The sequence below is a fragment of the Tamandua tetradactyla genome, chromosome 10 (assembly GCF_023851605.1).
Source record: "Tamandua tetradactyla isolate mTamTet1 chromosome 10, mTamTet1.pri, whole genome shotgun sequence".
Lineage (NCBI taxonomy): Eukaryota > Metazoa > Chordata > Mammalia > Pilosa > Myrmecophagidae > Tamandua > Tamandua tetradactyla.
This window is the reverse complement of record NC_135336.1, coordinates 22562463-22579010: the sequence shown is the minus strand read 5'-3', so window position 1 is coordinate 22579010 and position 16548 is coordinate 22562463. Positions and strand designations below refer to the sequence as shown.

Genomic DNA, 16548 nt, shown 5'->3' with positions numbered 1-16548 from the left:
CCCCAGTCTGGACCAGCTGGACCATCTGCGAGCGCCCCCAGAACTGTAAATTCCCCAAGCTGCGGCGGCCGGTGCCCCTCCCCAACAGGCGCTTCCCAGGAGAAAGGAAAGGGACTTTAACAGCAGCAGGGACTGAGTGCAACCAAGCTCCAATTGTGGAATTAATTAATAAATTCTGACTACTAAAGATAGGCCCCCAGCTCAGCTGAACCTCGAGTAAAAGCGGAGGTCACTGGTTTTTGCTCTGGCGCAGAGCGGGCAGGGCTGATGGAAAAAGAAAAGGGAAACAGAGCGTTTTTGGATTTGAAAAGGTCTGTGCCCTGAAGGAAAGGAGGGGCACATAGGACCTAGAGATACACAGAGCAACGTACCAGCTTAAGCTGTTGATTGGCAAACCCGAGGAATGGGGGTTCTACTCTGAAAAGGATTTTTCTCTTTCATTTTGGTGGCTGTGTTTTTATGGCTTGTCTGCTTTTTGGATACAGCTGCAAGGCTTCTTGGGCTCCATTGCCCCAAGCATAAGCAGAATTAAGCTTGTTTGAGTGTTTGTCTGGAGCCTGTGCCTTCCCCAGGAGAGGGGTGGGCCCAGCTCAGGTGGAATCCCTCCCTCAAAGAGTTCAGACCCCAGGATCTGGAAAAGTGAAGTGATTCAAACCAGACTACAACCTCTCCTCTGTCTCCACCATGCCCCCTCAGGGAGAGTCTGCTGAAGTTAAAGGTACTGCATCACCCTATGCTGGTGGGACCTGCAGGCAGACGAGCACCACATACTGGGCAGGATAGGAAAAACGGAGAGCCCAGAGGCTTCGTAGGAAAGCCTTTCAATCTGCTGGGTCTCACCCTCAGGGAAACTGACACAGGTGACTCTTTCCTCCTGAGAGGAGGCCAGTTTGGTCTGGGAAAATCTGGCTGGGGTCTATAATACCTAAGTAGACCCTCCTAAGGGTGGGGAGGGAAGGCACCATAGAAGCAGGGCAAGAAACAAGAAAACAAGAACTGAAAAATTTTCCTCTGTTAAACAAAACCTAAGTAGAGGTCCAGAATAAGCTGAACTGAATGTCAAGGAACAGATAGACAACAAAGTCATCCAGCTAGAAAAATGCTAGGTAAAAAAAAGTGAAAACAATCTCCAGAATAAACTAATTAAAGTAATAAAAGCCTAGACACCAGCAAAAAATAATGAATTATATTAGAAAAACTGAAGATGTGGCCCAGTCAAAGGAACAAACCAACAATTCAAATGAGCTACAGGATGTTCGAACAGACATGGAAAACCTCATCAAAAATCAAATCAGTGAATTGAGGGAGGATATAAAGAAGGCAAGGAATGAACAGAAAGAAGAAATTGAAAGTCCAAAAAAAAACAAATCACAGAACTTATGGGAATGAAAGGCACAGTAGAAGAGATGAAAAAAAAAAAAACAATGGAAATCTACAATGTCAGATTTCAAGAGGCAGAAGATAGGATTAGTGAACTGGAGGATGGGACATTTGAAATCCAACAAGCAAAAGAAAATACAGGGAAGAATGGAAAAATACAAGCAGGGACTCAGGGAATTGAATGACAACTTGAAGTGCATGAATATACATGCTGTAGGTGTCCCAGAAGGAGAAGAGAAGGGAAAGGGAGGAGAAAAACTAATGGAGGATATTATCACTGAAAATTTCCCTACTCTTATGACTTAAAATTAAAGATCCAAGAAGTGCAGTGTACCCCAAAGAGAATTGATCCAAATAGACATACTCTAAGACACTTACTAATCAGAATGTCCGATGTCAAAGAGAAAGAGAGAATCTTGAAAGCAGCAAGAGAAAAGCAATCCATCACGTACAAGGGAAGCCCAATAAGACTATGCATAGATTTCTCAGCAGAAACATGGAAGCGAGAAGACAGTGAGATGATATATTTACTAAAAGAGAAAAACTGCCAACCAAAAATTCTATATCCAGCAAAATTGTCCTTCAAAAGTGAGGTAGAAATTAAAACATTTTTAAACAAAAAATCTCGAGAAAATTTGTGAACAAGAAACTGGCGCTGCAAGAAATACTAAAGGGAGCACTAGAGACAGATACGAAAAGAAAGGAGAGAGAGGTGGAGAGAAGAGTATAGAAATGAAGATGATCAGTAAAAGTAAAAAAAGAAAATTAGATATGACATATAAAATCCAAAAGGCAAAATGGTAGAAGAAAGTACTGCCCGTACAGTAATAACACTAAATGTTAATGGATTAAACTCCCCAATCAAAAGACATAGACTGGCAGAATGGTTTAAAAAACGGGACCCATCTATATGCTGTCTACAGGAAACACGTCTTAGACCCAAGGATAAACATAGGTTGAAAGTGAAAGGTTGTGAAAAGATATTTCATGCAAATAACAATCAGAAAAGAGCAGGAGTAGCTATACAACAAATTAGACTTCAAATGTAAAACAGTTAAAAGAGACAAAGAAGGATGCTATGTCTTAATAAAAGGAGCAATTCAACAAGAAGACATGACAATCATAAATATTTATGCACTGCGCAAGAATGCTCCAAAATAAATGAGGCAAACACTGAAAACACTGAAAAGAGAAATAGGCACATCTACCATAATAGCTGGAGACTTCAATTCCCCACTCTCATCAATGGGCAGAACATCTAGACAAAGGATCAATAAAGAAACAGATAATTTGAATAATACAATAATTCAAAATTAAGTCTAGCACTTAATAGGCATTTATAGTACATTACACCCCACAACAGCAGAATATATCTTTTTCTCAAGTGCTCATGGATCATTCTCAAGGATGGACCATATGCTGGGTCACAAAGCAAGTCTCAATAAATTAAAAAAGATTAAAATCATACAAAACACTTTCTCAGATCGTAAAGGAATAAAATTGGCAATCAATAATAGGCAGAGTGCCAGAAAATTTACAGATATATAGAAGCTCAACAACACACTCTTAAACAACCAGTGGGTCAAGGAAGAAATTACAAGAGAAATCAGTAAATATCTCGAGGTAAATGAAAATGAAAACATGACATATAAAAATTTATGGGATGCAGCAAACATAACTCTAAGAGGGAAATCTATTGCCCTAAATCAAAAAAAGAAGAAAGAGCAAAAATCACAGAATTAATTGTCCACTTGGAAAAACTAGAGAAAAAACAGCAAACTAGCCCCAAAGCAAGAAAAAGGAAAGAAATATTGAAGATTAGAGCAGAAATAAATGAAATTGAGAACATGAAAACGATCAAGAAAATAAACAAAACCAGAAGGTGGTTCTATGACAAAGTCGATAAGATTGATGAACCCTCAGTGAGTTTGACAAAAAGAAGAAGAGAGAGGGTGCAAATAAATAAAATTAGAAATGGAAAAGGCGACATAACCACTGGCCCCACAGAAATAAAGGAAGTAATGAGAGGATACTATGAACAACTTTATGCTAATAAACTCGACGATGTAGATGAAATGGACAACATCCTAGAAAGGCATGAACAGCCAACATTGACTTGAGAAGACATAGATGACCTCAACAAACCAATCACATGTAAGGAAATTGAATCAGTTATTAGGAAGCTCCCAAAAAAGAAAAGTCCAAGACCAGATGGCTTCACATGTGAATTCTACCAAACATTCCAGAAAGAATAAGTACCAATCCTGCTCAAACTCTTCAAAAAAATTGAAGAGGGAGGAAAAGCTACCTTACTCATTCTACAAAGCCAAATCACCCTCATACCAAAGCCAGACAAAGATATTACAAAAAAAGAAAACAGCAGACCAATCTCTCTTATGAATATAGATGCAAAAATCCTCAACAAAATTCTTGTAAATCGAATCCAGCAGTATATTAAAAGAATTATACACCATGACCAAGTAGGATTCATCCTAGGTGTGCAAGGATCGTTCAATGTAAGAATATCAATTAATGTAATACACCATATCAACAAATCAAAGCAGAAAAACCACATGATCCTCTCAATTGATGCAGAAAAGGCATTTGACAAAATTCAACATCCTTTCCTGTTGAAAACACTTCAAAGGATAGGAACTTCCTCAACATGATAAAGGGAATATATGAAAAACCCACAGCTAACATCATCCTCAATGAGGAAAAACTGAAAACTTTCCCCCTCAGATCAGGAACAAGACAAGGATGTCCACTATCACCATTGTTATTCAACATTGTGTTGGAAGTTCTAGGCAGAGCAATTAGACAAGAAAAAGAAATACAAGGCATCAAAAATAGAAAGGAAGAAGTAACACTCTCACTATTTGCAGGTGATATGATACTATATGTCGAAAACCCCGAAAAATCCACAGGAAAACTACTGAAGCTAATAAATGAGTACAGCAAAGTGGCAGGTTACAAAATCAGCACTCAAAAATCTGGAGTGTTTCTATACACTAGTAATGAACAATCTGAGGGGGGGGGTCATGAAAAAAATTCCATTTACAATTGTGACCAAGAGAATAAAATATTTAGGAATAAATTTCACTAAAGAGACAAAAGACCTATGCAGAAAAAACAATTAAGAAATTGTTAAAAGAATTCACAGAAGACCTAAACAAATGGAAGGGCATACTGTGTTCATGGATTGGAAGCCTAAATATGGTTAAGATGTCAATTCTACCTAAATTGATTTACTAATTCAATGCAATACCAATTAAAATCCCAAAAACTTACTTTTCAGAAATAGAAAAACTAATAACCAAATTTGTCCAGAATGCAGGGTGCCCTGAATAGCTAAAAGTATCCTGAGAAAGAAAAATGAAGTCGAAGGTCTCACGTTACCTGACTTTAATGCGTATTATGAAGCTACAGTGGTCAAAACAGCATGGTACTGGCATAAAGATAGATATACTGACCAATGGAATCGAATAGAGTGTTCAGATATAGACCCTCTCATCTGTGGACAATTGATATTTGATAAGGCAGTCGAGACAACTCACCTGGGACAGGACAGTCTCTTCAAAGGATGTTGCCTAGAGAATTGGATATCCACATGCAAAAGAATGAAAGAGGATCCATATCTCACACCCTATACAAAAATTAACTCAAAATGATCAAAGACCTAAACATTAGATCTAAGACTATAAAACTGTTAGAAGAAAATGTGGGGAAATATCTTATTAATCTTATAATAGGAGGTGGCTTCCTGAACCTTACACCCAAAGCACGAGCATTGAAGAATGAAATAAATAAATGGGAACTCCTCAAAATTAAACATTTTTGTGCATCAAAGAACTTTGTCAAGAAAGTAAAAAGACAGCCTACCTTTAGAAATGATGTATCAGATAAACATCTAGTATCCAGAATATATAAAGAGATTGTTCAACTCAACAACACAAAAACAGACAACCCAATTACAAAATGGGCAAAAGACATGAACAGGCACTTCTCAGAAGAGGAAATACAAATGGCCAAAAAGCACATGAAAAGATGCTCAACTTCCCTGGCTATTAGGGAAATGCAAATCGAAACCACAATGAGATATCATCTCACACCCACCAGAATGGCCATTATCAATAAAACAGAAAATGACAAGTGCAGGAGAGGATGTGGAGAAAGAGACACATTAATCCACTGTTGGTGGAAATGTCAAATGGTTCAACCACTGTGGAAGGCAGTTTGGTGGTTCCTCAGGGAGCTAAGTATAGAATTGCCACATGACCCGGCAATATCATTGCTAGGTATCTACTCAGAGGACATGAGGGCAAAGACGCAAATGGACATTTGCACACTAATGTTTATAGCAGCATTGTTTGTAATTGCCAAGAGATGGAAACAGCCCAAATGTCCATTAAGAGACAAGTGGCTAAACAACTGTGGCATATACATACGATGGAATATTATGCAGCTGTAAGACAGAATAAAGTCATGAAGTATGTAACAACATGGATGGACATTATGCTGAGTGAGATTAGCCAGAAACAAAGGGACAAATACTGTATGGTCTCACTGATATGAACTAACTTCAATGAATGAACTTGGATAATTTCAGTTAAGAACAGAGGGCATCAGGAGATAGAAATAGGGTAGATATTAGGTAATTGGAACAGAAGGGATATAGATTGTGCAACGGTACTAATTGTAAAAATTCAGAAATGGATAGCACAATACTACCTAACTGTAATACAATCATGTTAGAACACTGAATGAAGCTGAGTGTGAAAATGATAGAGGGAGGAGGCCTGGGGGCACAAATGAAATCAGAAGGAAAGATATACAGTAACGACTGAGATGGTATAATCTAGGAATGCCTAGAATATATAATGATAGCGACTAAATGTACACATTTAAAAATGTTTGGCATGAGGAAGAACAAAGGAATGTCAATAACGCAGGGTGTTGAAAACAGTTGTTAAGTAATAGTTTAAAACTTTAACTTATGTGTGAGACTAAAGCAAAAAATATTTATTGGGTACAAAATTTATATTTTGACTAGTGCATTTCCTAATATGACTTATATGGACAGTTTAACTGAACACCATAAGTACATGAAACCTTGAGTAGGGCATGAGATTTTGTAGGTTTGTCCAGAGTGATGCCTCAGTAAATCCCAGAAAGCTTTGAACAGTGCAAAAAAAGTATTTGCAAAATCCCCTTGGGGAATGGTGAGAAAGTGGGAAAATTCAACTTCCCCAAATGGAGAATTCTTGATATTCTCACAAGCAGTGGGACAACCAAAGCAATAGGCTGAGCCCCCAATCTTGGGGTTTTTTCATTTGAAACTTAATCCCACAAAGGATAAGCTAAGCATACCTAAAATTAGGTGTAAGAGTCACTCCCAAGAGAACCTCTTTTGTTGCTCAGATGTGGCCTCTCTCTCTCAGCCAACACCACAAGCAAATTCACTGCCCTCCCCCTCTCTATGTGGGACATGAGTCCCAGGGGTGTGGACCTTCCTAGCAACGTGGAACAGAAATCCTAGAATGAGCTGGGACTTAGCAGCAAAGGATTGAGAAAACCTTCTTGACCGAAAGGGGGGAGAGAGAAATGAGACAAAATAAATTGACAATGGCTGACAGATTCCAAACAGAGTCCAGAGGTTATCTTGGAGGTTATTCTTGCGCATTAAATAGATATCACCTTTTTAATTAAGGCATAGCAGACAGGCTGGGGGGAACTGCCTGAAAATGTAGAACTCTGCTCCAGTAGTCATGTTTCTTGAAGATGGTTGTATAATGATATAGCTTTCACAGGTGACTGTGTGATTGTGAAAACCTTGTGTCTGATGCTCCTTTTATCTACCTTATCGACAGACAAGTAAAACATACAGAATAAAAATAAATAATAGGAGGAACAAATATTAAAATAAATTTAGTAGATTGAAATGCTAGGGATCAATGAAAGGGAGGGATAAGGGCTATGGTATGTATGAATTTTTTTCTGTTTTCTTTTTATTTCTTTTTCTGAATTGATGCAAATGTTCTAAGAAATGATCATGGTGATGAATATACAACTATGTGATGATATTGTGAATTACTGATTATATATGTGGAACAGAATGATCATATGTTAAGAACGTTTGTGTTTGTATGTTGTATAAAAAATAAATTTCAAAATATATGCTCATGGTTGAATCAAGTGGGAAACAATTCTGTATTTCCTTTCCTCTATGCTCTTTTGTTTCCTTGGTGTTTAAAATTACTTCATTCTTGGAGAGAGGGGGCTGTGACAGAGACGGGGCACAAGAAGGAGCTTCTGGGGTGGTTGTAAAAATGCTATTTTTTGACTTGGGTGTTTGTTACAATGGTGCTTGCCTTATATTTACCAGGCTATACTTTTTAGAGTGTAGTTTTTCTGTATCTGCATGGTTTTTCTCTTACAAGTATTTTTAAAAATCATACAATAAGAAAAAAAATCCTCTTATTTTACTTTGCTTAGTTTTCTTTGAACCTAAATTTCGATCCTTCCATAACCCCCCAACGGTTTTGTACAATAATTTTTAATGCGATTTTCCACACAAACCTGCCAGATGTTCTAAGGGTTCCATTTTTCCCTGGAAATCTCTCTGGGTAAATTCTATCCTCCTACACTAGTATGGATTATTGCTCTTCAGGCCTCTTGCTCAGCTGTCAGCCTGATACTTCTCTTTACTCCCTTTCTGTGTGAGAGCCCCCTTTTTTCTGGATCCACATTTTCTTTCTTTATGTGAAAAACAAAGAGCAGCTTTGAGGGGTTTTTGACTGGTGTTTTTTGGGGGGACTTTGCATATCTTTATTCTACCTTCATATGACTGATAGTTCGGCTGGATATAGAATTTGCAACCAAGCATTATATTTACTTCAGAATTTTAAGGATATTTTCCCACTGTACCCTAGTTTCAAATCTTGTAAGAAGTTTGATGCCATTCATAGTTGTAATTTTTTTCCCTGATATTATTGGAGCCTTCAAGTCTTGTATTTTGAAATGCCACAATGATGTGCCACAGTGTAGATGTTTTCATGCATGGTTCTAGATATGAGGTGGGTCCTTTTAAGACCCAGTCCTTTGGTTTTGACAAATGTTCCTGTATTTTTTTTCTTTGATAGTTTTCTCCTTTGAGTTTATTAATGAGCTATTGGACCTCTTAAATTAATCCTTGATTTTCTTATTTTTTCTTTCTTATTTTCCATCTCTTTTTGTTCAATTTTCTGTGAAATCTCCTTAACTTTATCTTTTGACTCTTCTACTAATCTTTTTTCTGTTGTCATATTTTTAATTTCTAAGAGCTTTCATTATTCTTTTTTATTGCATTCTATTCTTTAGATACAAATGCAATATCTCCATCTGTCTCTGAAGAATGATGATGTCTTTGCAGTATTCTTTTCTATATATTATCTCTGCTGTCACTGAGTTCCTCTTTATCAGGTAATTTGTTGGTATCTCTTTCATGTTGGACCTCCCCCTGCTTATGCACCCCATGTCTGTGGTCCTTGGCTTTGTCCATTCATATTTTAGAGTGAATCACTTAAAAAACTGATTGCATGGTCTATGTACATGGGCACAGGTGGTTAATGAGTATGCTTTACTGCAGGACTATTGCACACGAGTGGACAGCTGGCTTATTCTTTCAGGATCCATACGTCTTTGTCCTGGGTTGGTCTTGTTTCTTTGAAGATGTCATCTTCCAGTATCTCGCCTGAAGGAACAGAAGCCTGGTTGCCAGGTCCTTGGAGTTAGCTGGAAAAGACAACTGGTGCATCTCACGGTTAGTCATTTACATGATCATGTAGCCTCTCACCACACACTTTCCTCGGTGCCCAGTATCCCGAAGTCCAGGGTCTCTCTGTTCCAGATTCTCAAAGGAACATACTTATTGCTCAATGTGTGGATGGAGGAAGGGATGCCGTGCTGTAAGGGTTGACACTGAAGAGGATTTAGGGCTTAGCTGAAATCTATACACAGCTCTTTTTACCCCTCTTCTTTACAGCCCCTGCCTTAATCTCAGCATCCCTGAACTCTGGTTCCTCCGATTGCTGATTCTTGCTTTTTGCAGTTGGGCCGTGTGTGGGTGCTTAAGTTTGGCTCACGTAAACTCTGCTATCTCATTTGCTGTTCCTTCATCTGCTTTCTGTATTAATGTATTCCGGTTTGAGATTACAATACATCCCAGTTTTATTGAAAATTGTGATAGAGTTTTACTGTTTGTTCTTTTTGCTTTTGGGGTGATCTTGAGGGAAGGGAGCAGAAATGTCTCCATGCTATTTTTGAAAACCAGAATCTCTGCCTTGGCTTTTAATATAATTTTGATTCTATTTTTGGTTTCCTGTATCCCCTAAATTTCTGAAATGACCATGCGAAAATGTATTTTAAAAATAATAAACTGGCCACACCATACACATACACAAACACAATAAACGTTATTTCCAACAATGGGGCCCTAGAAGGCCTGGAGCAGCCCAACCCTGCATCTTTCTCTCGGGCTGAACCAACCGGACCCACACAGCCCCTCACCCTTCCTTCCTCAGCCCCCTGCCAACATGCAGCCACACACGGGGCCCCAAGCATGTGCCAGAGACCACCACCGCTTTGTCAGGGAGACTCATTCCTGGGCCTCTCGTTTTCAGGCCAGGGCTAGTTATCAACTAGCTTTTTACCAATTATGCCAGCTCATCTGCATGCAGTGTGGATCCGCTCATGCCATTCCTACCTCCAAAACCACAATAACAATTTTTGCAAGAAGAGAATTCAGGATGTGCGTGCGTGCGTGCGTGTGTGTGTGTGCACGTGTTGCCATAGCAGCACGCATGGGTTTCCATTTCCACGGCTGACATTCTAGTTAATAGCAGGTGGCCATTATCTGGGAATTCTGCCGACTACTTCCTTCCAGGCCCTCCACCTGCACATGCATGAGCGTCCCTCCTGAGGCAGGCATCCTGGGCTCTGGAATATTCTTGCACTTTACAAGCTCTACCAGCTCCAAGGGAATCTGAGAGCCCGGGATCTAACATGTCCCCACAGTCCCACAAGCTCCTGACTCTTACAGTTAACAGTTATCCAGTCAGGAATCCCAAAGCTGCTGAAATGCACATATGCTTCCTGAGCCTGAGTATCTGAATCCTTTTTGAGCTCCAACTTAGCCTGAAGACACTGCCATTTCAGCTGTCCCAGGAGAGCACCAAGGACTCCAGGACCTAAAAATGCTATTTTCCTCCACCACCTCCTCCTTTTTAATGCACCTTCAAGCTTTGAGCACTCGATTCCTCCACTCCCCAAGATTTTCTGCCTCCTCTATCACGAGGGTTGCAGGCTTTTATAGGCTGACTACAATTAGATTTTGCTGAGAATCCTATAGAACTGATCCGGTCAATTAAGTCAGGAAATTGCTCTCTAAATTTAACATGTCCATCAATTCCATCCAAAATGGTAGCATTGATTAGGTGGCTTGAGTCTTAGAGATTTTGTTTTTTAATCCAGAATAAACTACATCAGGCTTCCCACCCCCACCTCACATTTATTCATTTCTCAATTTCGTTTTTATTAACTTAGTATTGTAAACTTCTCATAGAATAAACTCTCATCAATACTTCCCTGCTGGGCTCATACATGGACCATTTTCACTCGGGAACTGGAGCTGTTGCCTGGAGAGGCTGCTAAAGGCACAGGCAGAAATCTCTTTTGTTGCATTGTTTTCTGTGCATCTTGTGTTTCTATTTGTAAATCTGTATAGCCCAAACTCTCCCCAAAATAGGGTTTTGGGCAATGTGTGTGTGTGTGTGTGTGTGTGTGTGTGTGTGTGTGTATACATACACCCACAAATGGAAAGGCAGTCTCTGTATTAAAGCTGAACTCTGCTTGGGTCATTTCCTTCACCCCAAGAAGAGCATGTTACCCTAGTGCATTGCTCTGATTGCATACACCATGCCAAGAGGAAACCACATGCATATGCACAAAGACAAAGTTACATTTGGAGACTGGATATCATCTTTAATTAATAATGCCACAGCCCAACTCCTTTCTGTTGCCGTAGCAGATGGCGATTGTTTGTGTGTCTGTGTCTGTATGTTCCTGAACAGATGAGGGACCATCAGAGACTCCCAAACAAGTCTCAGCCAACCACTCTGTAGAGCAGCAACTGGAAGACAGTCTCCAGAGAAGCATGGACACCGGGCTCCTGCCTCCTAGGGTCTTGAGTTTTCCCTTCTCCTGGGCCACCTTTTGTGCATTCCGAAGAGGCTAAGGCTGAGGCCCGTGTGAGCCCAGTTTAAAGAGCTTCTGAGCAGAGATCAGCTGCCAGCGCCAGTCTTCACTGCCTCTGACTGGAGGGCTGTCCCTGGGCAAAGTGCAGACTGCTCGGCAGATGTGGACAACCCGGGCTGACCTTGGTCCCCCACGTCACAATGGGGCAGCACCACGATGGCCCAGCCCTGGGCAGACAATCCAGAGCTACTGGGGCCACTTGATTAGTTCCTTTCACAGAGATAATCAGCACGCAGCTCGGGCCCTTCCTGGGGCCAGCCAGAGAGGGGTAGATTTGGCTTGTGGTGGCCACAAGAAATCATTTCTAATTTCAACCTCAAGAACCTGCCCTCCTGCCAGCTCCACTCTCCAATTCCTCACATGCCCAGGAGGTCTGCAACCCAGACATGACAGGGGAGTGGGTTTGCATGATGGCAGGTCGCAGGAGGCCATGAGTGACCTGGTTGAGCTGGAACTGCGGCTTTGTGCCAGCCTGAAGCCAGGCCTCTCCCCCATGGTCACCGCCAGCCAGAGCTCTTTGAAGCCAGATGGGACCCCATAAGGTAGGGCAGCAAGTTCTCGGCCTGGTGTGGAGGAAAAAAAACCAAACTGGCTCCACTGTCCCATCTCCACCTGCTCTGTGCCTTAGGAAGGCAAGGAGCTCAAGTCCCCAGGATGGTGGTATCAGCTGTTGGGGAAACACCGTTGTCCAGGTGAGGGCTCAGGCCGGAAGCTGTGTTTGTTCAGTGGGCTGGGATAGTAGGTGGTCGTGTACACGTTGGTCTGCTGCAGGGGGTAGAAGTTGGCTCTGTCATCAGGGATCAGGTTATTCTTGTTCAGGGTCTGTGGGAGGAGGAAAGAACCACAGAGGAAGAAGTTAGGCAAGAGATAGAGAAAGGGGACAGGCCAGGGCGAGGAGGCCAGGAGCCAGTCAGTGAAGGAACAGCCTGACAGCTGATATGGTACGCTGCTCACACCACCTCTGCCCCGAGTGCCCAGCTATACCCAACTTAGGACCAGAAGCACTGTCCCCTTCACCCTGCCCTTTGCTTCCTGGCCAGAAAAGGGCCCCCACCTTAAACTCCATGGGTGTGTACTTCTCATTCTTGGGGGTGCCCCCACCCTTATAGTTCAGGTGGTTGGGAGTGGCGGGATGGACGAGCGTGGCCTCCTGCGACTGGCGCTGGCAGTGCTGGCAGGACAGATACACCACCAAGGTCAGGAGGCCAGAGCCCAGGAAGCAGGAGACGCCCGTGGCCACCAGGTGGATGAGGCTGAACCCTGGAGATGGAGATGCAGGTGGTGAGAAAAGGGTACCTGCGAGGAGGTGCGCCCTGGGGCCTTTCAGGATAGAAAAGCAAAAACAACGACAGGAGGCTGTGAGGCATAAGGGAAAGGGCTTTAAAGCTGGAGCCGAAGGAAGTAAGAAGGCTGGGTAGCCTGTAACCCAGGGGCCTCTTTCACAGGACAGCCCGTGGCTCAAGTGGAAACCTGAGGGTCTGGAGTCAGGTCACCTCCTCGGGCGTGGACTTTACAAGCCTAGCAGTTGGGGGACGGGGATAGAACTGCCCAGAGGCCCCGCTACCTTCAGCCTCAGAGCAGTGGGGGGACCGCAACAACGTTTGGCTGTCTGGAACAGGATGCAAGGAGAACCCAGATTTCGGGATGGGAAGGGAATCCTCCCAGGGAAAGAGGAGTAGGAGGAAGGTGTCTCGAGGCAGGATCCAGTGTCTTTTACCTCCACAGTTGGTGGCCTCCTCCACGCTGGAGGCAGGCAGGATCACTGTAAGAAGACAAGTTGGGAGGGGTTAATAGAGGAGAGGAAAAGGGGCTCTCTGGGGCTAAGAATGTCTCTAGGAGAAGCCCTGGATCAGCTGTGGGACTGGACCTGGGGTCTTTATTCCCCTTTGTATCTACTCAAGCCCCATCTCTAAGAAGCGTTAGCCCCTTCACTAGACTAGGAGGGCAGAGACCCAATGTGAGTTCTCTCCGCCTTGGTGTCCCCCGCCCTGGTGTCTCAGGTTGCGTGCTTCAGGAGGGGAGGGAGCCTGGGGCTTAGGATACGAAGGGTGGGTGTGGAGGTGCTGGCATGAGGACCTACCAGGAATCTCACTATAGGGGCAGGGGCGGCTCTGGCTGCTGTTTCCCAGACAGGAGCTGGGCGCCGGGACGAGCTCCTCACAGTGCCGGCTGCGACTCTGGGCTCCATCCTCAGTGCACACGCTCCACTCAGACCACGGTGACCAGCCTTCTGTGGGTTGTGGGTTGGGAAGAGGTTCACTACCCTGGAATTCCCTGCTGAGTGATACGAAGGCTTCATGGTGTGTCCGTCCCATCCTCAGTGGGCAGCATCCATTACCTGGGCAGGCCTGGGTGGCACACAGTGCCTCCTCCGTGTGCAGTCCGAGGCAGATGTCCTCACCAGGGGAGGGTGCCGGGCTGGTGCAGGAGCGTGTGCGCTGATAGTGGCCCCCGCCGCAGGACGCAGAGCACGGGGACCACGGGGTCCAGCAGGACCAGGCGCCACGCACTGCAAGGGGGTGAGCTGTGTGAGCTGGGTGTAGGCAGGGCCCCAGACTTCTACCCTATCCCAGGGTAGGTCACTCCGCCCTGCACCACCATGACCTCAAAACGCCACCCTCAGGGACAGGAGGGAAATGCAGGCAGCAACCCAGCTCCCAGGACCCGGTTGTAGTCAATTCCACCTCAAAGTCAAGCCCATTAAGGGAGAGAAACAAACAAATAAAAGTGAGAGGATGACCAGGGGAGTGGACCTTCCTGGCAATGTGGGAAAGAAATCCTAGAATGAGCTGGGACTCAGGACCAAGGGATTGAGAAAACCTTCTCAACTGAAAGGGGGAAGAGAGAAAAGAGTCAAGAGATTCCAAAGAGTCGAGAGGTTATCCTGAAGGATATTCTCACGCATTAAAAAGGTATCACTTTGTTAGTTAAGATGTAATGGAGAGGCTGGAGGGAAATGCCTGAAAATGTAGAGCTGTGTTCCAGTAGCCATGTTTCTTGAAGATGATTGTATAATGATATAGCTTTTGCAATGTGATTGTGTGATTGTGAAAACCTTGTCTCTGATGCTCATTTTATCTACCTTATCGACAGACGAGTAAAACATGTGGGATAAAAAGAAATAATAGGGGGAACAAATGTTAAAATAAATTTAGTGGATTGAAAGGATAGGGATCAATGAAAGAGGGGGTAAAGGGTATGCTATGCATGAATTTTCTGTTTTCTTTTTATTTCTTTTTCTGAGTTGATGCAAATGTTCTAAGGAATGATCACGATGATGAATATACAACTATGTGACCATATTGTGAATTACTGATTATATATATGGAACGGAATAATCATATGTTAAGAATGCTTGTGTTTGCTGCTTTTTTAATTTTTAGAATATTAAAAAATTAATTTTAAAAAAAGGTGAGAAGATGAGGAAAGTCCCTGCCCCAAAGGCATAGCCAGCTGTGCCCACGTCGGGGCAGAAAATCGCTGCAGAGCCCCTTCCATAGAGTTGGCGGGAAGAAAAGGTCACCTGGGCAAAGGGTTTCCTTGAGCTAGGGGTGGCCAGGGATGGTCTCCAGATGGGTTTTCCCTGGGCCAGGGTTTCCCTAGGCAGGGGGTTTCCCTGGATTAAGCATACCTCACGCAACGGGTTAGTTACCTGGGCAAGCGTGGGGGTTGCAGTCCTGGTACTCGGCCACGTCGCCCACGCAAGGCAGGCCCCCGTTGCGGGGCTCCGGGTTCGTGCAGGTTCTCTTGCGGACACGAAAGCCCAGTTCGCAGTCCCGAGAGCAGGACGACCACGGGCCCCAGGCGGCCCAGCCCCCGCTCACCGTGTGCGGGGAAGTGCTCCCGCTGCGCAGGAGATCCTCCACCAGGGCTTCGGGGCGGGCCGGGGGTGGGGAGAGGGCGGCCTCAGCTACGCCAGCGCGCGGAGCCCCAGCCCCTCTGCCCCACGGGACTGGCGCTGACTTCCAATCCCCGCGTTCCCTCCCGTCCTGAGCCGCCCCCTCTCACTCCTGCCCCCGACCACCACCCCACCCCCTAGGTCTGGAGGCCCGGAGGGAGGTCGCGGGGCTGTACCATCGGTGTCGCAAGCCCCCGAGCCGTCCGCGGGGCAGGTTCTGGTCTCCGACCTCCTCCTACCAAACTGCAGGCCGTGGGGGTCTGGCAGGGGCGCGCGGCACGTGAATCGGAAGCGCTGCTCCTGCCGAGCCCCGCCCTGCGTCACGTTCACCGGCAGCCACGGGGTCCATGGTGTGTTGCGCCGCACCTCGGGGCAGCTCTCGGGGTTGCACGTCTTGAACTCCTTGGGAGTGGGAGCAGGTGTTGTTTTTCTAAGCCCCGCGGGAGCCGGGCCTGCCCTGCACCCCACCCCTCCTCACCACGCCGCAGCCCGGGCAGGAGTTGCCGTTCTCGCAGGCCCGACGCCGCGACTGCACGCCGCCCCCACAGTTGTTGCTGCACTTGCTCCAGGAGCCCCACGATGACCAGAAGATAGGCACTGGGCAAGGAGTGTTTTCGTTGCAGAACCTGAAGGGGGTGATGGGGGGCATAGTGGGCACCCCCTTCCCTAACGGGGTCACTGGAGACTGGGAAGGGCAAGAGTCCAGTGGATCGCCTGGAGAATGGGCGATCTCAGGACGAGCCTGTCCTCGGCACCCCCAGCCACCCCACCCCACCCTCGTGGCCACGCCCCAGCTCACCGCTCCTCCCGGCTCTTGCCCACGCAGATGCGGCCCCCGTGGCGGGGAGCCGGGTTGCTGCAGCTTCGCTGGCGGACCTGGAAGCCGATCGCACAGGATGTGCTACACAAGGCCCACGACGACCACGGGGTCCACGCCCCGTTCCTGTTGGGGTCGCGGAGGGGACAGACAGATGGCC

The 16548-nt window shown here is 44.9% G+C and overlaps 1 protein-coding gene across 1 annotated transcript in view; it reads right to left on the bottom strand.

Moving 5' to 3' along the window:
- Window positions 1–11391: 11391 nt before the first annotated feature.
- The window catches only part of SEMA5B (semaphorin 5B), a 37584-nt gene continuing 32427 nt past the window's right edge, over window positions 11392–16548 (bottom strand). The window contains 9 exon segments of the mRNA XM_077118139.1: window positions 11392–12495; window positions 12728–12933; window positions 13391–13435; window positions 13754–13903; window positions 14012–14182; window positions 15326–15544; window positions 15748–16043; window positions 16045–16197; window positions 16371–16514. Of these exon segments, the coding sequence (XP_076974254.1) occupies window positions 12337–12495; window positions 12728–12933; window positions 13391–13435; window positions 13754–13903; window positions 14012–14182; window positions 15326–15544; window positions 15748–16043; window positions 16045–16197; window positions 16371–16514 (1543 nt within the window). The 3' untranslated portion in view covers window positions 11392–12336.